We start from the raw sequence: 24,724 nt of genomic DNA on the forward strand, positions 1-24,724 counted from the left end.
TTTTCATGGAGGGGGCTTGCATCTCTTGTTGTTTTGCATGGCACTATCACAGCACAGGCCTACATTGATGCTGTAAGCACCTTCTTGCTTCCCACTGTTGAAGAGCAATTCGGGGATGGCAATTGCATCTTTCAACATGATTGAGCACCTGTTCCTAATGCATGGCCTGTGGCAGAGTGGTTACACAACAATAACACCCATGTAATGGACTGACCTGCACAGAGTCCTGACCTGAATCCTATAGAATACCTTTGGGATGTTTTGGAACACTGACTTCGTGCCAGGCCTCACCGACAGACATCGATACCTCTCCTCATTGCAGCACTCCGTGAAGAATGGGCTGCCATTTCCCTAGAAACCTTCCAGCACCTGACTGAACGTATGCCTGTGAGAGTGGAAGCTGCCATCAAGACTAAGGGTGTGCCAACACCATATTGATTTCCAGCATTACCAATGGAGGGTGCCACAAACATTTAAGCCATTTTCAACCAGGTGTCCGGATACTTTTGATCACATAGTGTATATGTTGTTTTGCGTGTAAGGTTTTGTGGAATACGCTATCTATGTGCTCCCCTTCCAACAACTTTGGCTGAACTGTAAAGCTGCATAGCACCACCAGTGACTGCAATAATTCCAGATATGTTCGCAAATGTGGGGGAGAAGTTTGGCAATTGCCTGTATGTTTGTTGCACATTGAACATTTGTGAGAGGAAACTGTAAACTGTAATCCTAAATGTAACTGTAAATGGTACCTCAAGTTGTATGCGCTATGTGCATGGGTGTACCCATGTGAAATTGGCGGTTGTTCTGAAAATGATCACTAAATACTCCTATGCGTAATTTACAATTTACCCCAGTTTCTGGCTTCATTAATGTAGAATATATAGGCTTGCGAAATTGTGTATCATGTTTGACCATGTACATTTACTGCAGAAATATGGTAAGTTAGGATGATGATATCATGTACTCACATTAATTACTTTCTTCTACTTCCACAACATTTATCCCACCATGTAGCAGGTTCCCCTCTGTTGGATCTCATATCCACTTGATGGGATCTTGTGGTTGGTTAGGGTGGAGGCCTGACATCTTGAGGTCTATATGAAGGATACCTAGCTTTCATTACCCCCGTCTCTTGATAAGTCATTTATCACTGATTTTCAATAAAAACCTGTGTCTTACTGTCGAATCTTAGTTTGCTCTCAGTAAACATCCTTATCATGAAAGCTTTCTCTCATTTCAATGAAAGGTGCCACTCCGTACCACCTGCATATTTTGTAATTGATCACAGAGTCAAGAAGTGTAACACCAGATGTCCACTGAAACATTTTTGTTTCCACTACAGCAAATTCTTGCTCCACTTCTTTTATTGTAGGCCAGCATTCTGCATTGTATAAGGCAACTAGATGGACTGCAGAGCAGTATATTTTCAACTTGAGTCAGCCCAGAAGTACACCAGTCATTGTCCACCATTTAAGCCATGCTTTGATAATACAGTTTGTGATTTCAGGCGATGAGCAACTTACTGGCAGTGGCAGATTTCTATTTGTCAATTTTGATTGAGTCCATATTATTTGCATCTGTTGACAGGTATAAGGTTTTCTTTATTCTGAGGCATAGCCCAAGGTGGTTCTTCCAAGCTTGGACTGGTTGCTAAGGGTTGTTCTTGGCTTCAGCAGCCAGTAGAACATCATTAGCGCACAGCATGGTCCAAGGTGAACATTTCTGAGGAATGTGCCCGTTATTATTATTATTATTATGAACAGATGAACAGACCATCTTTGCAGGACCGATAATTCTGTAAGTCACACGCTAATAATGTTTTAATACTTCTTTCAAAAAAAGTTTTAAAAATTTTGAGGTGGTTTTTATGTTAACTGAAAGGCAATTTTTGTTTGTTTCCATAGATCTGAGGTGGTTGCTAGTGAACTGAAGCCAGTTACTGTCTAAGTGTTCTTATAAAATGTGATCAAAACATTAACATTTATAATAAATAATACAGCAAAATCACTGTGGCTCCCTCACCTGATGATATCAGGTCTCCTAAATTTACATCATTGCCTTAAGCTTTGTATTATTATTATTATTATTATTATTTACAAATTTATACTTACTTATGGTCAGTCTCTCCCCCTCCCTCAAACACACCCACACACTCACTTGTATCATTTGTATATATTATGCAGGTTATTTTATAGTATTTGAATAAGTAGGATGGGTGTGTTATATTGTACAAGTAATTTAACTCGCAACCTTTCGAACAGGCTGAAACAGAATGTAAAAGTGCAATGAGTAAGTAAAGTTTTTCTTACTGATGATAGTCCATTATTCCAATTTTAACAGTTTCCTTTGGTATTTTGTTGCAAAATAATAATAAATTATTTTTCTTGTAGTCTGCATATAAGTTGCCAACTGTTTTATCGTACTTACCAGCAGAAGTGACCCTTATAGTCTCTAAGGAAGCATCATATATGCTGTGGGAAATAAGCTGCTCATTGTAATATATGAGGGATGTATTGTGTTGCATACTGCAGATATGTTGTCAGTTGTAGCACGTGAACCCAAAAGAAATAGGCAGTAAACAGACATAATGTCATCAATGATGAAACAGAGCAATTGTTATTAAATAACTTTAATTTACACAGTCATAAATATCAATAACTAAATATCAGCAAGTATAAAAAGGTGGGTGGTACAGTTTTTTAATTAATATATCACTGATTTATACTACATGTGTAATGTACATATAAAACAGATAGTGTAATTACATTTCAGTTCACATTTAATTATATAAACTATTAACAATGACGACATGTGTAACATATGCAGATCAGTTTGCTCTTAATTTCTGTGTTAAGCTGAGTATGTATTTGTGTGTGTCCACATGCTTGCTGTGAAACAGCTTTTGTTTGTATATACTAAGAACAAGTAACACCGTACAAGAGCTGCAATACAGGAACTTCGCTCAAGAATGTGTGCTGAATAATAAGTCTTTAGTTCACTTCTCACTCATTATCTGAAAATCGAATATCATTTCTCCAGATTTTGAATAAAAATTAAGTTTATAGAAGAGAACATCAGTTTTTTTCACTGTTCTGTGGACTGGCATAAAATAAATGCCTTGTCTTGTATGAATATCCCATGACACTTGTTCTCCAGGTTTGGGTACACACACTGGTCCTGTTGAAATAACATTTTCTTCTTGTGCATCCAAATGCCAGTCAACCCAAAGGGCTATACCATGGCAAGTTCCAGACCTATAAAAATTAATTAATGAAAGTAGTTTGGTTTCATATGTTTTATAGTAGCTTGAATTAAAGATGAACATTGACATATCAAGTACTGCAAAAGGGAAAAACTGGAAACACATTTTTCTACAACAATGGAATATACATACACCAGGCTCTGTTATGGCATACACTAACACTGAAAAAATTGCAAAACACATGGAAAACTGGTGCTGTGTGATATAAAAAAAAATAAAAAAAAAAATCTGTGGATACTGCAGTGAACACTTCTATCACAGCTGACAATGTTACTGATTTGGGGGGGCGGGAGGGGGGGGGGGGGGGGGGGGGGGGTTGCACGGAATGGTGTCAGTAATCCCAGATGTCCCAACAGTGGCTTAAGTTTTCAAATAAAATACAACAATATAAAATCCTGGTTGGTGATAAGAAAAATGTTGTAAATTCATACAACTACAAACTGTACAAAGGATGATTTGAGTGTTACACACACCTATTGTTGTTTGGCCATCAAATGTGTGCGCATGCCAACCCCCCACCCCCATACACAAACAACATCAACAAAAACAATGAAGTGCACCTACAGTTCTTCTGCTGCTGTTTTATTCTATTGAAAATTGCTGAGATTGTAAGAAAATAGATGAAGTACTGACACTGCATCAACTACACTGTTACTAGAGATGAAAGACATGATCGAATTTACCAAGTACAGGACTACGCTGCATGAAGCCCACATCCACAATAATGGATTCCATACAATGGTGTGTGACATATTGTCTCAAAATTAAACTATAAATAATATTAGTCCCCAGGTCCTGACCAGGATTTTCAGGAGAACTCTTTTATCAGTAATCTCACATAAATGTGTGATAGGATGCATGGCACTACATCAAGACATGATGGGAATTTGTCCCCAACAACACTGGCAGTAAAGGAACAAGTCATTCATCAAAGTTCCAAGCGATACCTGACACACTTTCCATTATTCTTTCAGTGAAGATATTTGTGGATACTCCAGTCCTTGGGCTAATGCATTCCAAATGTGGTTCACTGGTGTTATGCCGAGTGATCACATAGGTCAAAGAATGACATTCACATCTTGTTGAGCCTCTTTTTTAGAAGGCAGCATATTATATCATGTCACCCAAATCAGCTGAAAATATGATCTACCTGAACACTGAAATAGAGATTTGGCAAAGAACATACTGCATTGCCATTACTGCTGCTTACTGTGACATTGCAAGCACAATTGTCACATTTTGTTCCAACAATATTTAACTTACATTTAAAGACACCCTGTTCAGAGCTCAACAGTAAGCAATACCAGACACAATTCAAATATTGTGAAGATTATTCAAGGACTGCCAGGAGTAAAATAAGAGATCAATTAACGAACAACATAAGTTCAATTGTAAGCTCAACTGATATGAACACTGCATGCACTGTTTACTCTTTACCCGTGACAACCCCCTGAAGGCAGAGTGCAGAGGCCTCATGCTCAATTCTTATTCATTTTAGGTGACATATATACAGCTTTAAAAAAGAAAAAGAAGGAGCAGCTTCACATCAAAACTATAATCAGGCTGTGCCACTGATGAATCTTATTTCTGTAAAAATATCATCAATAAGATATTTTTAAAAAAGAGTGATTATAAATCAACAGTCCCTTTAATAAATCCTGAATGAATGTAGGTTTCATTTTCAATTAACATTGGAACAGCATGGGAATCTAGCACTACAGTCCTGGACAAACTCTCAGTGGATGTTGCTCTGCTTGCTTTCTCTGGCTATGGATAATGCTTCCAATGTGAATAATTAACGTGGATGGTCATAGTGAGATATTTTGTTTGTGTAGCAAAAGGGATGTTGGATTAACAGTGCCATCCACAGGATCACTTATCATGAACAGTATCTGGTGCTGTTATCCTAACATAATGGAGCAGTTTAAAGCATGACTCAGATATAAAATCTAATGATCACGGACACTACTTACTTTACTCAATTATCAACAGCTCAAGTCTTTGAAGCTTATTTCTACCCACATATTCCTCCAAACACCATTTCAAGTATTTTCGCATCACCTGTGCTTGTTTTGTTAAAAGTGAATGGGGAAAGTGCCAGTATAAACAACAAAATTTGAGATAAATGGAAGTTAGAATTGCAAAGGATCCTTCAATATTACAAACTGGATGAAGCTTTTAATGCAGATGAACTCTGACATTTTTACAAATGTCTTCCAGACAAAAATTTGACACTCTGAGGAGGAAAATGTCACGGGGGCAAGCAAAGCAAAGATTGTGTTACCATTACGTTAGCACCAAATATGACAGGTACAGAACACTCGAGCCACTTATAATCAGAAAACCTAAAAAAACCATGACGTTTTTTTTATTTGTGTGAGTCATTCCCTGAGGAGTACATTGCGAATAAGAAAGTGTGGATGACTTCAGAAGTGTTTTCAAAACTGGTTAAAGGATTTTGATAGGAAAACGGAAAGTAGTGTTGTTTGTGCACAATTGCAGTGTACACAATGCTATCCTCTTTTTAAAATCCATGACAGTGCAGTTTTTACCACCTAATATTACGCCGAAATTGCAGCCCGTAGAACAAGGAATAATCAAGTTGGTCTGGACGACAGTCTGCAATATTGATGATGTCAACACTACAACTATCACAATTTTAGATGCTACGAGATACTGGAGAAAATGTGGGGAAGCAAATGATGATCAATTGCTTCTGAAAATGTGGATTTTTATGACAGCTGAAAATGAGCAGCTGATGGGTTTAATACTTAAACATGTACAATCTTAGTTTGATTCTGACACTGATTTATGGGGATTTTGATTAAAGTTTTTATTTTATGCAATACCTACAGGAGACACCCTCTGTCAGTCCGAATGGATGAAAGTGGTGACTCACTTCAACACCGTTCACATTCGTTTTCAAGATTTCGTGGCTGGGAACAATGATGTTGCAGTAGCAGGATCACTAACAGAAGTCAAGACTGTTGACTCCACAAAGACAGCGAACGAAAAAGAAGATGGCAACAATGACGAAGAGGAAGTCAAAGAAGCACTGCTAGTGATGGCCAGGCAGGCCAAAGCTGTTCTTGGCACAATCAGAGTGTACATGGAGAAGTGTGAGGAGGTAGAGGATAATCCATTCTCAGGAATCACAATTACAGACAATGAAATTGACTCACAGGTGACCAAAGATTTAAAGCAAGCCAAAATTACAGATTACCTTTAAACACAATGATTTCTGTAAATGTACATGCTACATATTCTTTTACTGAGTTTAATTTTTTTGCAACAAAGGTATTTTATTTTAAGCTTATAAATTGTTATTTCAGAAAAAATCAACAATATGGTTCACAATATACCTTGATTTTACATTACCAAAACTAAAGAAAGGTCTATATCACACACAAATGTGAAGAAATCACAGTACAGTAACAAAAAAAATCATGGACTGAAAACTTTTTTATATATCAGATGAATTTGGCCTTCACTAGAGCTTTGATATATCAAGGTTTGATTACACCATGGGATGGCTAATTATATTCATTACACGTGTTTTACACCTCATGAGAAACAATGAAAAATTGCAAATGTTGAGTAAATAAATTACAAACCATTCACAGTTTATTTGTCCGGATTTTTCAATATTATCACTGAATGATTTTTGTACAAAATCAAATTTTGTTACATGGAATGGACAAGTTATAGGGCGTCCAGGATACTCCCACAGGGGATGAGCTTCGATCTGACTGTCACTAATGTTTCTGGAAGCCTGCAACAAAACAAAATTGTACAATAAAACTGCTACTGTGTTACAGTTTACTTTACTGTTTAACATATTGACTTAACAGGATTGAAACACTTACATCTATTAATTCATCAAACTTAATCATTGAAAATCCTTCAACCGTATGAAGAGGTGATCTTATTTTCCACAGGTGGTCAAATTCTATTGCCATTCCCCATATACTGGCCTGGCATGGAATGATACTAGCTGTGTCAGCTATAAGTTGATTCAATTCATTTTTCAGGTACCAAAAGTAGATATTGTGCCATGGGAGAATAGATGAAAAGAAGGCAGGTTCACCAAACACTATAGTCACCTAAAATATGAGAAAAGGTCATATTTCAAATTACATAAATTCATGAAAGTAATAGGCAAAAGCACTTACTCAGTAGATTGCTTCTTCACCTTTTCAGCGAGCAACTTTGAAAGAAAGGATTTTTTTTTTCTGTGCCACAGGACTATGCTTGTATATGAATGAACACCACAGCCGTTTGCTTGTAATTTAATGCCAAAAAATTAAATATAGCTAGTATTATTTAAACGGTAAAAGCAAAATAGCAGTACATACAAGGAAAAATGATGAACTATTTATATTTATTTGAAGATGGTGCTCATTGAGTTTGTCCACCCCTGTAGCTGAGTGGTCATCATACCTAGATGGCCACCACGTGGAGAACCCAGGTTCAATTCGTAGTACTGCAAGGATTTTTCCTCAGTGGGAGGGCTGGTATGGGGTGCACTCAGCCTTGTGATGGCAATTCAGCAGCTATTTTAATGAAAAGTAGTAGCTCCATGGTCTGGAAAGTTGGCAAAATGGCCGGGAGAGTGGCATGCCCTTCTATATCGCAGTCAGCTGAGGAAGCAGCTGGTCGACATACCATGGGCTCTCAAGGCCTTGGTGAGGAGCTTGACTGTAAATTTTAAACAAGCCATATTTGAACCTACTATAAAAATAAAACTTGGGAGACTTTATAAATTCTAAGATGATTCTTCATCTCTTCTTTTTACCCATCAACTATATGAAGACAGCCACTGGGTGGTCAAAAACAGTTGTTGCACAGTATAATGCTCATGTGATTGTGTCATATAAAACACAAAAATAAAAGAACAAAGTAGACAGACAAAATTGCTTTGCACAATTTTTATTTTTGTCATGTGGTAAAACAAAAGATAACTTATTTATCAACTAATGAGACAGAATCAACTGCATTTGGGGGAGAAGGTTAGTGCTTATTTACATATTCCTTTTAGCACATAATAAGAATTGACAGAGTTGTGCGGGCTGCTCACCTGGCTTCTCCCAATCTGCTGATGCATGCTGTACAAAACTGGAGGCAAATTTGTATCTGTGCATGACAGCACATACGATGTTAACGCTAATGCTGTCAACAGAAGCTGAAGAGTTCATGGAGACATGTGCTTTCAAGCAGTGAGAAGCCCTGCAGCTGCACACTTCAACCAGCTGTGTGCTGCAGCAGACTGAGAAAGCGATTCTAAGAAAGGAGGTATAATATGGCAACTTGGTGTACAAGACACATGAGTGTTTAAACTAATGACATAAGGCTGCCTTTTTCTGACATTGGAAAAAGATTATCTATCACAACATGAACAAATGCGATACAGCATTAAATGGAATATGCTGTACATTAAAAGAGACTAAATCACATAAAATAGTGGAGAAAATTAAAAAACAGGAATTAAAAACTCTACATTCTCAATACTGCTGAGAAAGGCTTGCTATTGAGACCAAGAAGAAAAGATGTGTTGGCAACTTCGAATATCAGGGCATCGAATCTCAGTGTAGCTGATAACCTATCAGAAAGAGTAATAGTTTTTTTCGTAACATGTCAAGCTTTATTAATTTGTGTTGCACAAGGTCTAGTATGATTATTAATTATACTCACTCAATTAATTTAGAAATGAGTATTTGTCCTGTAAAAGAAGTTATTTTCAAAGAAATTTCTTTCCCACCTGCTCCAATCATTCATGTTGTTCACTGCCAAGGTGTATAATCCTGCGGTCACAGAAAAAGCAGGAATTGCTGACTTGTTTTTAGCACTTAACGTCATGACAGCTTGATCTCTGTGCAAGCTGTACTAATGTGTGGCTTTGTGGAAAATCTGACTACATGTGACATTTCCCATTCTCTTTAGCATGTGCTTTGATGCGTGCTTTAAGGAATTTGTGAATGGGCACTACAATACGGAGCACAGAGGGAATGCAGAAGTGAAGGGAGCAGACACACAAAGCCTGCTAATAAGGTGATGAAACTATGCCTGAATTAAAGGAAGTTGAGATAATTGACGTGAAAATGTCCAAAGCAAAAAAAAAAAACCACACACACCTGCTTTCTTGAAGGTGTAAAGATTTAGTTTCTAGGGTTCATTTAAGTGGCCAGACTAAAGTGACTTAATATGCAAGATTAGTACAGGAGGGTGCAGAATTTAACTGGACATTTGTAACACATGTACTTCTTTTATCACATGTTATACATCCTTCAATTTATACCCGATTTGCAGCTACATGTTTGTTTTATTTACAGTATGCCCATTATTTATGTAATCTTTCTATTCTAATATCACTGATAATTTCAACGAACAATTATTCAACTTTTGCAAAAATATTGGTCATGTCATGATTTAGAAGCTGATTTTGTTGGTACGACAACCCAAGATATGACCACATGCTGTCTGTTAATTGGATATTTTTGAACAAAAGTACAATTAATACATATCTTCCATAAAAAATAAACATATCCGAAGTTCTTCACCATAATTAACAATCTGACAATCTTTGTACAATGGAGACTCTACATTGGAATAACAACATTAGGAATAGGATAGATTTCTATGTATCGTACAGATGACCTTGAGTTGAAGACAGACACAGTGAAAAGACTGTTACACAAGTAGTTATCAGCCAAAGCCTTCCTCAGCAAAGAAAACATAGACACGTTACACAGGCAAGCGCATCTCATGCACTCTCGGCTGCCACCACCAGCAGCTCTGAACGATCAGAGCAACCAGTAATGCTGGTCTAGTGTGGGTGAGGTGTGCTTGCCTGTCAAAGTGTCTATGTTTTCTTTCCTGAGGAAGGCTTTGGATGATAACTACATGTGGCTGACAATATTTGTACTTATTCGTCTCATTTATTCTTTCATGATGCAAAAGAAAAATTCACAATTTTTGACGATAACTGATTCCATTTTGCTGATAAATACACACTGAGTCTTTGATATTATAATTTCAATATCAAACAAAAATATCTAAGCCCCAACCTTGCCCCACACACATTCACACACAAAACACCACCACATTTGGTCTTGCACCACCCTTATATAGAAACATAACAATCCATTATGCCAATCTCATTACTAGAATGCATCAATGAAAATAATCAATTTTTGAAAATATAAATGTAACCAGATAGATGAAAAATCTACTCACCAAATGGCAGAAGGAGAACACACACATAAAGGTATTTAACTTCGCAAGCTCTCAGAGCCAGCGGCTCCTCCTTCTGGGAGAAGGGTTGAAGGGGAAGAAAGAGGAGTGACCCCTCTTCCTCCCCCTTCAACCCTACTGTGAGGAGGAGGATCCAGTGGCTCCAGAATCTTGCAGATTTAAATAGCTTTACGTGTGCATTCTCTTGCCAAAACTTGGTGAGTAGATCTTTTTATTCATCTAATTACATTACATTTTCATTATCAGAACAGATATTTTTGTAAAGCTATAATGAAAAATTACTAATTCACAAAACCTCAAGTGTAAGAGCATGTTCTACAATAGCAAAACAATTGTTTAATGGTTTGTGTTCTTAAAAAATTGTTTTTCATTGAAAATTTCATAAAAGTATGAATGGCAAAGAATTATTTCCAAAACACCCAATTTTTCTACTAAATAACATAATTATTTCAACTACTAACTTTTACACATGTTCTCACTTAACAATTATGATTTTTTTTAGTTCAGTGTGTTAATTTGTACTTTGTAATATATTACTACACATTCCTGTTATTTTAGTGTTGAACTTTGGAACTTTAAAACAATAATTTTGTGTGAAAATAACTGCACTAGAAAGAGAGTTAGTATTCCTTCAGATTTAACCATTTCTTTTATCTAATTATAAACTCAGAAATATGATTTTACACATTATTAAAATTTTGGATGTTGTTGATGACACTGATTGGTCTATAATTTACAACTCTACCATAAAAAAATTAAATAACAGCTATGAAATGAGGTCTAAACCCAAGCTGTGTATCGAGTAATTCGTTAAAAGTTGTGTACTGTGTACTTTAACATGAGATTCAGAACTGTTACATTACACTATATGGACGAAACAAACACTGTCGGAAGAGGCCCTGTAAGCCCAGTGGTACTGACCGACCACCGTGTCATCTTTAACCCTAACGCATCACTGAATGTGCATACGGGGTCAAACAGGCCTTTTAGGCCCTATGGTACTGACCAACTGCTGTGTCATCCTCAGCCCTAAGATATGATTGGATGCAGATATGGGAGAGGGGTGGGGGGAGGCGCACCGTTCTCCCGGCCATTGTCAGTTTTCGTGACCGGTGCAGCTACTTCTTAGTCAAGTAGCTCCTCAATTGGCCTCACATGGACTGAGTGCATCCTGCTTGGCAACAGCACTCAGCACACCCAGACAGTGACCCATCCAAGTGCTACCCAAGACCGACAGCACTTAACTTTGGTGATGGGATCAGAACAAGTGTTACCAATGCGGTATGGCTGTTGGCAAATTACACTATACATCGGAGTAGACTGATTGAGGTGTGTTCATTCTATGCATTAAAACAAGAAAATTTAATGCTTTCTACTAACCAACTAAAATTACATGGTATTATTCACTGTGGATACTTAATGAAGATTATTTCTTGGAAAAACAACATTTTTGCACCTTTTTTACAGCTTATTTATTTTTGTGATTTATCTTTCAGGTTAGTAGAACACTGTCTAATGCTACTGGTAAAGATCTTATTATGCATACTGGTACAAACATGAACAAAGAAATGAATTTACAACCAACCATTACATCAATTAACTGCCAATACTACTACTTCCTACTTTTCCCTACGATTTATCCCTTCTGACCCGAGGACTGCATCCTCAAGATTTAGCAAATTTTATTTTGTTATTTAACTTTGTGCCATGATGCCCTTACTGAGATCACAATCGTCTAGGTAACGTAAGTGAGGGAAGTCATATACACCACCTGTATGTGAACTGTTTCAACTTTGTTCCGTGTGTTATTGTATTTGAACTGTTTCTGTATCACATTCTCTGTGGAGAAATTTAGGAACTAGTTTAGCATCTGTCTAAATTAGCCATAGAAAACTGCCTAAAAAGCACAATCAGGATGTCTGGTGTACCAGCCCATGGTCATTAACCTGCTGATCCAAGCTTGTCTCACATACCTCTCTCACTCTAGCAAGTTGTGCATTATACAATATGAGCAGGTCAATGAGCTGCTAAAACTAAATATACAAAATAATACATATACCATCATAGAAATTACCAGCAAGTCCTTTTACAATGGGGCATACCTTAATGAAAGTGGATTGGGCAGTCACTGAGGTATGGAAGTATGAAAGAGTGGAAGTTATACAACTCTGTTCACTCGGCAGTTTCTCGGGAAGAGCCTTGTGGCGCGCTTGCAGTACTGAAAATCAAGCTGCACCACAAGACCCTTCCTGAAAAACTCGCAGTACTGGGAATCAAGCAGCACCACATGACCCATTGTGCCCAGAGCAGAGTATTACTATTTCTACTGCATTACTGTGTCTGGTTTCCAGACAATGCTGCAAAAGGTGGATCCATTTTGTTGTTGATTCCAGCTTCTGTTGTTCAGTACACACTGATCTAGTTGTTTTTCCCTGTCTAGTACGATCCACACTCTTTGCAGCTGATCTCATTAACTCTATTTTAATTTATTAGGGGCTGCTAGTCTTTGTGGTTAACCAAATTCTAGCTTGCCTACTGTCCCCTTGGTGCATAGGCTACTTAATCCTTTTCTTAAGAATGTTGCCTATTTTGGAAGTTAATCTATAGTATATGGTAATACACATATTTTGTTGGCTATCATTTAGGGGCACTGTCGACAGATACATTAATGTTGTGGCAGGATTTTTTGAGGAAAAAAAAAACTAGTAATGATACAGCATTTGAATGGATACACATTTTGTGTACCAGTTATCTAAGTGCCAAATTTTTTGAAGACATCCCTGCCGGATGCTCTATAATTAATAGCAGATATAATTCATACAATGTGCTTCAGTATTCTGAAAATATTATCCCTGTAAGTTGAGTTTTGTGATGGTACTATCTCCTCACAACACATGCTTGATTCAACAAAACTCCCATTGCTGTTCTCAGCATGGACTGTGCACACTGTGCGAATAACATACTGTGCCACTGCAAAGATTGGTAATGCTATGGGGTCGGCTTACAGCCGTCAATGTGGCAGTCTTTTCTAAGACAGCAGGCAACTAGTATGTAGTTGTGCCACACAAGGGGTCTGTCACATATCGAGCCACAGCATAGCTGGACCCACCGGTTGGACTTATTATCAACACAACAGTTTTGAGCTGGTACCCATCAGCTTCAGTTTGTGATAAGAAAGTCTTTGGGTAATGAGAAATCTCTTGTGTGTCTTGGGGACCCATTTTCTTATTCAGTTGCAATTTTTTTTTTATGAAGATGGTTATTGTGGTGTCAATTATTGACCTGGAATTTGTGTAAATTTGCTGTGAGCCAGTGCTCATACAATTTACGTAACTGTGTTTACTTCCTGCTTGGCAGTAGAGACAAGATCTATTCAAAAGTGTATTGTTCGTCATTGGTCAGCAGATAGGAGATTTCTGTAAACTGTTTATTGCACTGAAACTTCCTGGCAGATTAAAACTGTGTGCCCAACCAAGACTCGAACTCGGGACCTTTGCCTTTCGCGGGCAAGTGCTCTACCATCTGAGCTACCGAAGCACGACTCACGCCCGGTACTCACAGCTTTACTTCTGCCAGTATCTCGTCTTCTACCTTCCAATCTTTACAGAAGCTCTCCTGCTTCTGTAAAGATTGGAAGGTAGGAGACGAGATACTGGCAGAAGTAAAGCTGTGAGTACCGGGCGTGAGTCGTGCTTCGGTAGCTCAGATGGTAGAGCACTTGCCCGCGAAAGGCAAAGGTCCCGAGTTCGAGTCTCGGTCAGGCACACAGTTTTAATCTGCCAGGAAGTTTCATATCAGCACACACTCCGCTGCAGAGTGAAAATCTCATTCTGTTTATTGCACTGTTTGACAGTGCAGATAACATTAATGTTAATTATTGTAAATTTTGGCATACTTCCCTCTGGTGGTTAATAATTATTATAGTGTGAAAACAACTTGAGGGTTTCTGGTATTTTATGCTGGAGATAACTGTGGGAACAAGAGTGCGTGATACCCGATTGTTTTCAGTGAATGATTTGAGTTTATTTTTAAGGTAGTTCAAAGAGTTATCATTCATTTTAAAGTAAATTCATTAAAGATATAAATCTGTTACTCTTGATATAGTTGTTCAAGCTGAAGGTTAAGCAGCGAGGAGTACTGGAGATTTTTTCAATTGTGCTGGTATTTTAATTGTTGATGGACTGTATCCAGTATTTCTTTAAATGATTGATCTGATTGTGAATGGGAACTGGGAGCACACCCTTGGGGATGTACTGTCAGTTGAATTAAGTGTATATAATTTTTTTTTAATGCCTCTCAACCTTGCACCACCACTCCATATCCTAGTTCCACCTTAGAGTTTTGCTAAATGATGATGATTGTAGTTTTGAAAAGGCCTATACTACAAAATCATCAGTCCCTCCACCCTTGGTGAACTTTGCCATTAATGATGAGAGAGCTAATAGCAAAGTTGGATATGCATTTATGTACACCATTGGCAGTGTTAAATATATTTGCACTGGCATATTATTGTGATACATTACTCGACTGAAATAATAAGTAAATCAAAGAATCATCGACTCTGTCCTTGTCTCCTAAAAGTGGTAAGAAAAACACAGCTCCTCAAGGAGCCAATTTCTTAAGTAAAAAAAATGTCTCTGGGAAAGTCCATAAAAGGCAGAGCAACCACTGGAGAGCTTCATTTAGAACCCCTATCAACAAGTGCTGTTTCAGCCATTGTAAATATGTATATGTTACCCATTCCTCTTAGACATTGTTAAATGTTGCAATTGCAGATGGGTGGTACTCCGTCTGGAAAGTGACCACAAACCTTGATGTGGATTGGGAAGCCTGAACCTGTAGATAATCTGACAAAATCTAAATTCCATGATAGAGTAAGTCACTGCTGCTGGAGGTGCAGCTGTTGCTGCTACTGTTCCAAAAGTCGTATCTGTGGGACACTGCTAAGCTTTTATCTCACGGCCAATCATAGTGACCGGAATCGAACAAGACCAGAATCAACTCAAGAGCCTCCGGAGACTGGCCGACTGGCAACAGTGAACCATCAGAGAGTAAACAGGTGGACAACAATGAGAGAAAGGTATACAATGGAGATGGGATGGTGGATGAACAAGACTCATGAGCAGACCAAGATCCAAAAGGCTAGGGCATAGCAAACACAAATCAAAACATAGCAAGATCAATACAATAGTGCAGTGAAATCACAACTGATTGACTGAGTGGCTGCGATGCTGGCTTTTAACAGCAGCAGTGGGCACTGACAGGACAGCAGAGCAGGCATGTCTCCATAGCCAGCACTGAAACGGGACAGCAACACTTGCAGATCACAGTAGTGCTGTCTGGCAGCCGTCATCAAGGTGCACACCCTCTGGCGGGCTTTCAGACTCGCCGGGCCAGGATGCCATAATAATTAAAGACAGGTAATACAAGTCTATCCTCTACAGAATGTACAAAGAAGGATAAGTACTCTCCAAGTACAATGACATAAACATCAAGTGATATGTAGACGGAATAAATTACCTTCAGAGTGTGAAATTTCCAAGTACTGCCTACAGAAACACTTAAAATAGTAAATAATAAATATACAAATCTGCAGTTCATAATGAAATACATACCTGCTTGGCAAGACCTTCAACTTTTAACAAATCTTCTGGTGATGCCACTATGGTCACACGATCTTCCAGATTGTTGCTTATGCAATAATCATGCAGAAACTGTCGTGCAAGATTGTATGTTTCAACACAATAAACATGTCTAGCTCCCAGGCTGGCTGCAACAGGACCCAGGAGGGAACCATCACTCAAGCAGAGACAGATCTTGTCGACAATGTCTGCAGATTTCAATGCGGACATGAACTTTCTACGCCGAGATTTGTCATTCATACAGCCAATTCTGGTTCGACTGGCCATCACGTGTAAACCACAATCACAGATGGGACGTAAAGAATTTGTTTCATGCCTAGTACAAAGAAAAATAAAATATAAATTGAAGCCTCAGCACAAAAGATTCACAGTGAAAACTATGTTGACCGCATATATAAATATTAATCACAAACAGCACTAATGAAGGAGAGAATATGGTAGATGAACATGAGCTACATACATACCATTTCTTTCCAATACATTTTACAACTGGAATATTTTTCTTCTGAAAGAACTGTTCTAACATTAATCAGAAATAATTTAGAATAATGCTAACAACATAAATGATGAAGACTGACTACGAGGTCACGTGAAGAAGTTTAGGGCTTAACATTTCAACAACAATGTGGTCACTGCACATGGAACAAAAGCTCAGATTAAAGGAGGACAGAGAAGGAAATTGGATGTGTCCTTTTCATGGGAGCCTTCTGGCACTGATCTTAAACAATTCGGGGAAATCACGGAAAACCCAAATCTCGATGGTTGGATAGGAATTCGAAGCCGAATGTGAGTCCAATGTCTTACAACTGCACTGTCTTGCTCAGTTGTGATAATGAGAGTACAACAAATTACATAAATTATACTTGTATCCAGGAAAAGTAAACTGGGATGGAAGGAAAGCAAGCCAATTTAATTTAAAAGAAGTCGTTTCCTCGAGGAGACAGAGTCATGCATGTGTCCTGTGGAAGCATAACAGAACTGTTTGAGTGTCATGTTACGAACACCTGGTTTATAAAAAACAAAAAGAGGTTACAATTTTAGCTAGGAATTTTTAATTTCAACCACTGTTTAGAATCTTGACATTTTATACCATTTACGGATTGAAGATTGGCTCATCCTTTAGATAGTGTTTTGCGCATCACATTTCCAGTGGAACAACTAAACGGATAGCCCATAACAGGTCCACACTGGTTACTGAAAAGCTGAAAACTTTTAATACGATTTACACTTGAAAGAGGACAGCTGTTTCTTTTTATGAGGGCAATTTAAACATTTTGATGAGAATCACAAAATTTGATACTTAGATCTTTCAAGCAAAATATATTATGTAGATGATGTTCTAACAAATAATTATAATTTAAAAGTTGTACTTACTGATTCTGCCATGAGTATAATATCCATCAAGTAAGAATTTATATCACTTCTTAATTTAACAAATATAGCCAGGGTGATGCAGTGGTTAGGGCATCCGCCTAGGGAGGAGGAGACCCTGGTCCAAATCTCAGACTTGGTATAAATTTTAAGTCATTACTTAGGCCTGTATTTATTATCATAAAGTTGAGACAATGTGTCACTGGAACACAAACTTACCTAATTAATTAAGAAAATTCTTCAAAATTAAAGAGGTAATCTGGCTGTTTAGTATTGTGGATATGCTTCACGTGCGCATAAAATTATGTTGTCTGCAGGTAAACTAGTTGGTTACACAATGTTATTAGTTGCCATTTTATCCTACTAAAGTTATATTAGACAGAAAAAAACAATGTACCTATAGAATAAAAGTAATGTGATCTTCCTGCATGATTTAAATGCACAAGCAGCCTAATACAGTTTTAAAGTGAAACCTTAAAATAAATGTCATCTTCCTGCATGATTTAAATGCACAAGCAGCCTAATACAGTTTTAAAGTGAAATCTTACAAGTTGTATTAGGGAATAAAAACTGTTTCATCTTCTATTAAAATTGACCAAATGGTAAAAATTCACGAACTAAGCTGATTATAGCCCCCTTTCCACCCAGGTTACGCAGTTAGTGAGTTTCATGTTCCACAGATCATTTGCATGATAAATTGTACTGATGTGGAATGAGTCATTCACATCACAAATTATTTTGTAAATATGCTTACAGGCTGATCACTAACAAGGTACAGATGTGAGTTAGTAATTCCTATTATCTTTTAGACATTACAATAATAGAAATTCTTCTACAGAATAGGAGTTGCCAAGGAGAAACTTTTTCAGTTTATTTTCAAATTTTACTTTGCTATGTATCACCGGGTAAGTGATAAAAAATTTTGTTGCAGCATTGTGCACCCCTTTCTGTGCTAAAGATGACAATGTGACATCACTGATGTCATTCTTTCTTGTGGTACTGTAATTTGTACATCACTGTTCCTTTTGAACTGCAGTGTATAATTTACAAAAAGCTTCATAAGGGAATAAATATACTGTGAAATACTAGTCAAAATGCGTAACTCCTTAAACAGATGCCTACAAGATGATCACAGGTGATCATCAGATACTACTCTGACAGCATGTTTTTGAGCAATGAAGACTTCCTTTTCTTACAGATGAGTTACTACAGAACATTATTTCATATGACATTATTGAATGAAAATATGCAAAAACAAATGAGCACATGCATGCAGGTGTGTGCGTGCGTGTGTGTGTGTGTGTGTGTGTGTGTGTGTGTGTGTGTGTGTGTGTGTCATCAACAATTTCACATACACTGCTTGCCTGGATATGAGCTTCCTCTCAACTTTTCGATACAGTGTTCACTATTCATATCCATGTTGCTTTTGCATGTTTTTGTAATGTCATCTGCTCACCTTTACTCACTTTAGCCTTACTTGATGATGTTGACTGCTTCTGCAGAGGTCACGAACTGAGGCTGAGCCCTTCCAAACTCGACTATATTGGCCTCCATGCGTAGGAGTTGCTGTGCTGAATGAAGGGGCATGACTTCTTCAGCACCTGTCATCTGTTGCTATGGATTCAGCAAGACATCGCTAATGTCTGTGGTATGGATGCGTGTTATTGATTGTGGTGGGCCACTGTGATCGTTCAGTGATACCATGCAAATCACTTCAGTCCCACTGCACTCTGGCATTCCTCCATGGCCATTTTCCCTTACCAGTCTCTCTTATGTGGTCATTTCTAATACTGTCTCTCACTGTCTTTTGTAGAGCAGACTTCAAGGATTTCATTTCACAGGCTTGTAGTTGACTTGTGTGTCTATTAATTGCAACACAGCTCTACAGACTATAGAACACAACAGGCAGAAGGAATTTTTTTAATATGATCTCTTTAGCTCTTTGAGGAATGTACTTATTCCAAACACGTATTCCTATTACATTGAAGAATTTTGATTCTTTAGTTACCCTTCTCAGAGCCTGAACATTGCCACAGCACTACCACAATATATAAAATTATTCACTTTCTTGGTCTTCTTCCCCGAAAAATAGCTCACGTCGAGTGGGTGCTCTACTCTTTTATATTCCCAATCTCTGATTTATGCTCACAGTTAACCCTATCTCTTTGAATGTAGTGTTCTACATATCAAATTTCCTCTCTACCTCCATTTTAGTTCCAGCCCAGTGACATCATCTACAAACAGAAGAGCTTTATATCTTCTTTTTCCACTTCCTTTATGTGCTTCATTATGGTCTTCAAGACTGTGCTAAAGAGTAATGGGGAAAAGGAACTACCCTGTTACACAGCTCTCTTCTTTGTTCTATACCCAGTATTGCCACAGGTTTCCCCAAGTGAAATTCCCTGATATTTCCCTTATTTTCAGACGTTTTATCATTTTTCCCTGACAAATTTTAAGTTCTCAAGGGTAAGTAAAGATGCAAGTTGAGAAAAAAATGTATCAGGACTTCTGTATTTCTCCCCGTTTTAGCAAAACTCTTAAGTACTAACATCAACAGCTTTTGTAATCAACTGTTTTTAGATAGAGAAAGGAAGTCAAATGGTATATTATTGTTATTTTATTTCAATAAAAAGAAACACATCTAGCGACAAAAACACGCATTTCCTTGGAGTCACAAGACAGATTCAAAATACCTTCATGATTTCAGAAATAACCTCAGAAAAAAGTAGGCTCATTGAAAGAAGTGTATAAGGTGGGGAAGAGTTGCGTACACCGATGCTATAGGTGACCACCAATAAAATGTTGGTTATGCTACGTTCGTTATTGTGGTTATTACCTACTGCATTATGTCTATTATTTTACCGGTACTATGTGATTTTTCTTTTGAGAAATATATGAGTACATAGTGTACAAACTGCCAGCGGCTGCCACAATTTTCTTTTTCTTATCGTCCTTGTTTTCTAATATATAAACTACTTTTGAAGCCAAAATGTACTAGAATAAATAAAATGTACACTGCACTGTACAATGTAGTTGCAGTGAGAATGCTGCCATTCCTGAAATCCATTACCCTTGGCCTCTGGCCTGCTGAGGAGCATAACAGTCCTGGGTCCATGGATAAACCACGAAAATGTGCCGCATTATGCCACACACAAACAGACCTAGCCTGCGGGCAGATTGGTGAGACAAAATCTGACGGGCAGGGCTGACACATTAGTGGGAAACGATTGGCTTCAGTTCGGCTGGCCCGATCCATTAGAGATACCTGCAGAAATGGCCTGCAATTTTGGCCCATCGTGGAAGTTCACTTACATGGGGAGCTATTCACATGTCACAGACACCATGTTGATGAAATGAGACCACAGTGATCAATCCATGCAACAAATAACTTGCACAAATACGCTGAGAATCAATACTAATGAGGACACGCAGCAACTCACCGTAAAGATGACCACTGAACCATGGACAGGCATGTCGAAAATACAATCACACTCTCACAGCTAAATTTTTGGCCATAGGCTTTGTCAGAAAACAAGAGCACACAGACATTCACACAATCACTCAGACACAGCTCATGCGGACATGACTGCTGTCTCCAGCTGCTGCGTCAACGATCTCTGAGAATCAGATCCAAACAAATCACTCCTCACACCTCCCTGCCTCTCATCAGCAGCTGCTAGGCTACTGGCAAGAAGTGGGGCAGCGCTGACTGCAAGCTGAGGGGAGTGGTAGGAATGGGAGAAGCAGTAAGAATGAGGGAGTAGGGATGTGGCGCATGTACTCAGCTGCGCCCAGCCAGCGATCATGCATGACATCTCAGTAACAAACCATTTTATCTACTAAGATGAGGACAAGATTTTTCCAGGGCTTTTTTTTCCAGATTCTGCTGATATTTCACTGATTTCCCTGACATGATTGAAATTCCCTGATTTCCAGAACTTGTGGCAACCCTGATACCATTTTCACTTTCCATCTCCTATTTGCACATTGTTCTTGCAATTATCATGAAGCACTGGAATTATGATATTTAGAATGCTGGTGACATTCTATTTTTCTAGGCCACCTCATGGAGTAACTTCAAACTGTGAAAATGTAAATAATGTGTTCTTAAAAAGTTAATAACTGGTTGTTTGAAAATGAACTTCACTAATTTAACTAAAAAGCAATACATGCAAATCAGTACTACACAGGGCCTCGCCACACAATCAGAAATAATGCATGATGTTAAATCAACAAATGAAACAGAATATTCTCAATTTTTTAGTGTTTAGATTGATAAGAACCTGAACTGAAGGTCAAATGTTAGCGATCTTAAATGTCTAAGCTCTGCAACTCTTGCATCATGAATAAGATCAGATTTTGGAAATGATAATGTAAAAATGTTGACTTTCCTTATTTTTATTCACTGGTATTTTATGGCAACATATTCTGGGGTAAAGTGAGGACAAATGTCTTGAGCTGAAGACAGGCACCACAAAACAACTGTTACACATTGAGTTTTCAGCCAAAGTCTTCTTACACACACACACACACACACACACACACACATTCCCACAAGCAGGCACACCTCACCCACAAACCTCACATACAAATGACCACTATCTCCAGCCACTGCAGCCATAAAGTATCCCTCAAATTGAATGAAAGTAGCAATCTGGATTGGGGCAGCAAATGGGGAGACATGGGAGGGTATGGGTGGGGGTAGAGTGGAGAGTGCACGGACTAGATGGCAGCAGGACGTGGATGCCAGGCAAAGTGCCAGGAGGGTATGGGGTGGGGAATGAGAAAGAAGAGGAACAGAGACAGGGAAACAGTGGGTACATTGGCAGAGGGCAGCACACAATGAGGGTGAAGGGATGTGAATTTGAAGGAAGTGATAGGTAAGATGGAGCAGAACTGTTGGATGAAGTGTGTGAGGACAGTAGGTTACCATATTTTGAGGCTGGGATAATTCTGGGAGTGGAGAATGTGTTATGAGGATAATTCCCGCCTGCACAGTTCAGAAAAGCTGGTGGTGGAGGGGAGGATCCAGATGGCCTGGGCCACTGGAATCAAGAATGTTACTTTCAACTGCATGTTGTGCCACAGGATGATCCATGATTTGCTTGGCTATACTTACATAGTGGCCATTCATACCGCTAAGACACCTGGTTGGTAGTCATACCAATATAAAAAGCTGTGCAATGATTGTAGCAGAGCTGTTATACGACGAGGCTACTTCCACAGGTGGCTCGGCCTCTGACGGTGTAGGATAAGCCTGTGACAGGACTGGATAGGCAGTGCTGGGTGGGTGGATTGGGCAAGTCTTGCACCTGTATCTTCTACAAGATTATTGTCATTGCAGCAAGGATTTGAGACTGGGTATGGCATAGGGATGGACAAGGATATTGTGGAGGTTGGTTGGGCAATGGAACACCACTTTAGGTGTGGTGGGAACAATCTTGGTTAGGATTTCCCTCATGTCAAGGCATGATGATAGATAGTCAAAGCCCTGACAAAGTAAGTGGTTCAGTTGCTCCAGACCGGGGAGGTATCAGGTGACAAAGGGGGTGCTTCTTTGTAGCTGATTCTTGGGGTTGGTGGGAAGATTTGGGGTGTATGGGGATATGGCACAAACATTTTGTTTTTGGACTAGATCTGGGGAAAGTGCCTGTTGGAGGAGACCTCTGCGAGACTATCAGCTTACTAGGCAAGGCAGTTCCAGTCACTGCATATACACCATCCTCAGATGGCCAGGCTGTAAGGGGGGAGCTTTTTTATGTGTAAGTGATGGCGCATTCTCAAAACGCAGGTACTGTTGTGGTTGGCATGATTAACCTAGACAGTTGTGCGGATAAAGTCATCAGAGGAGAGGAGGTGAACTTTCTGGAAGATGACATGCTGGGTTTAGGAGGACCAAGTGAAGAAGACGGGAGAGAAGTTGTTGAGTTTGTGAAGGACTGAGGAAAGTGTATCTTGAGCCTGAGTCCAGATCATGAAGATATCTTCATAAACCTGAACCAGAGACTATGAAGATTTCCTCTAGATGGGCTATAAAGAGGTTTGGATAGGAGGGTGACATGAAAATGCCCACAGCGGTGGGTGTGGTGTGTGTGTGTGTGTGTGTGTGTGTGTGTGTGTGTGTGAAATGATGATGAGGAGAGCGAGCTGGAAAGAGGGGGGGATTGAGAAAACAGGTGTTTTTAGATATTTGGGACTGGCTGATTATTATGTTTTATGTGGGGAAGCACCTTAGTATACCGGGTGGTCGAAAAGTCAGTATAAATTTTAAAACTTAATAAACCACGGAATAATGTAGATGGAGAGGTAAACATTGACATGCATGCTTGGAATGACATGGGGTTTTATTGGAGGGGGGGAGTGTTGCTAGACGCGTGAAAGATCTCTTGCACGCATCGTTTGGTGATGATCGTGTGCTCAGCTGCCACTTTTGTCATGCTTGGTCTCCCAGGTACCCAGACCTCAGTCCGTGCAATTATTGGCTTTGGGGTTGCCTGAAGTCGCAGGTGTATCGTGATCAAGCGCCATCTGTCGGACATTTTTTGAGCATTTGTATTTTTTTGGTTCTAACAAAACACCCTATCATTCCAAGCATGTGTGTCAATTTGTACCTCTCTATCTACATTATTCCGTGATTTATTCAGTTTTCAAATTTATACTGACTTTTTGATCACCCGGTACTTCACCGAGTGTTCCAAATAGCATTTTGTTGCACAGTGTTGTATTTTCATTCAAGCCTTATTTTCCTTGTATTATTGCCTTTTGTATGTGATAATTCTCCTTTACTGTGAATTTCTGACAGTGACTATTGCTTTCTCTGAGGATCTTAAGTTCAGTCTCAATGTTGTTTGGATGGTGGTTTTCTTGTATGAGATGATTTGCAAAAGACGAGTGTGTACTGTTACTTTTTAAGGCTCTGAAATTTATGCATGTTTGGGATATTTAGGCACATTGGCATGAACTGCAGGTTAATTGACCGATTCCAGCTTTGGAGAATTTGTCTGTGTAGGTGTTCTTAGTGTTTATAAGTAGAAATGAAACTTAATTTCTTAGACATTACTACATACAAAATTAACAACTAACATAATTTTGGAATATTCAGAAAACATACGGCCACCAGTACAACCATTCACAACTCTTCCATTCACCCCTAGGCACACAAACTCTCAAGTTTCAGATACATGATACACAGGCT

The 24,724-nt window shown here is 38.7% G+C and overlaps 1 protein-coding gene across 2 annotated transcripts in view; it reads right to left on the minus strand.

Annotated features, from left to right (window-relative positions):
- Positions 1-2,616: 2,616 nt before the first annotated feature.
- Positions 2,617-24,724, minus strand: part of LOC124787679 (protein arginine N-methyltransferase 7-like) — a 118,624-nt gene continuing 96,516 nt past the window's right edge. For both annotated transcript variants that reach the window (XM_047254499.1, XM_047254498.1), the window contains 4 exons: positions 16,132-16,474; positions 7,132-7,368; positions 6,880-7,037; positions 2,617-3,257 (listed from right to left, as the gene is read on the minus strand). In XM_047254499.1, the coding sequence (XP_047110455.1) occupies positions 2,999-3,257; positions 6,880-7,037; positions 7,132-7,368; positions 16,132-16,474 (997 nt within the window). In that variant the 3' untranslated portion in view covers positions 2,617-2,998. The remainder of the gene's footprint in view (positions 3,258-6,879; positions 7,038-7,131; positions 7,369-16,131; positions 16,475-24,724) is intronic.

Source organism: Schistocerca piceifrons, chromosome 3 (assembly GCF_021461385.2).
Source record: "Schistocerca piceifrons isolate TAMUIC-IGC-003096 chromosome 3, iqSchPice1.1, whole genome shotgun sequence".
NCBI classification, from domain to species: Eukaryota; Metazoa; Arthropoda; class Insecta; order Orthoptera; family Acrididae; genus Schistocerca; species Schistocerca piceifrons.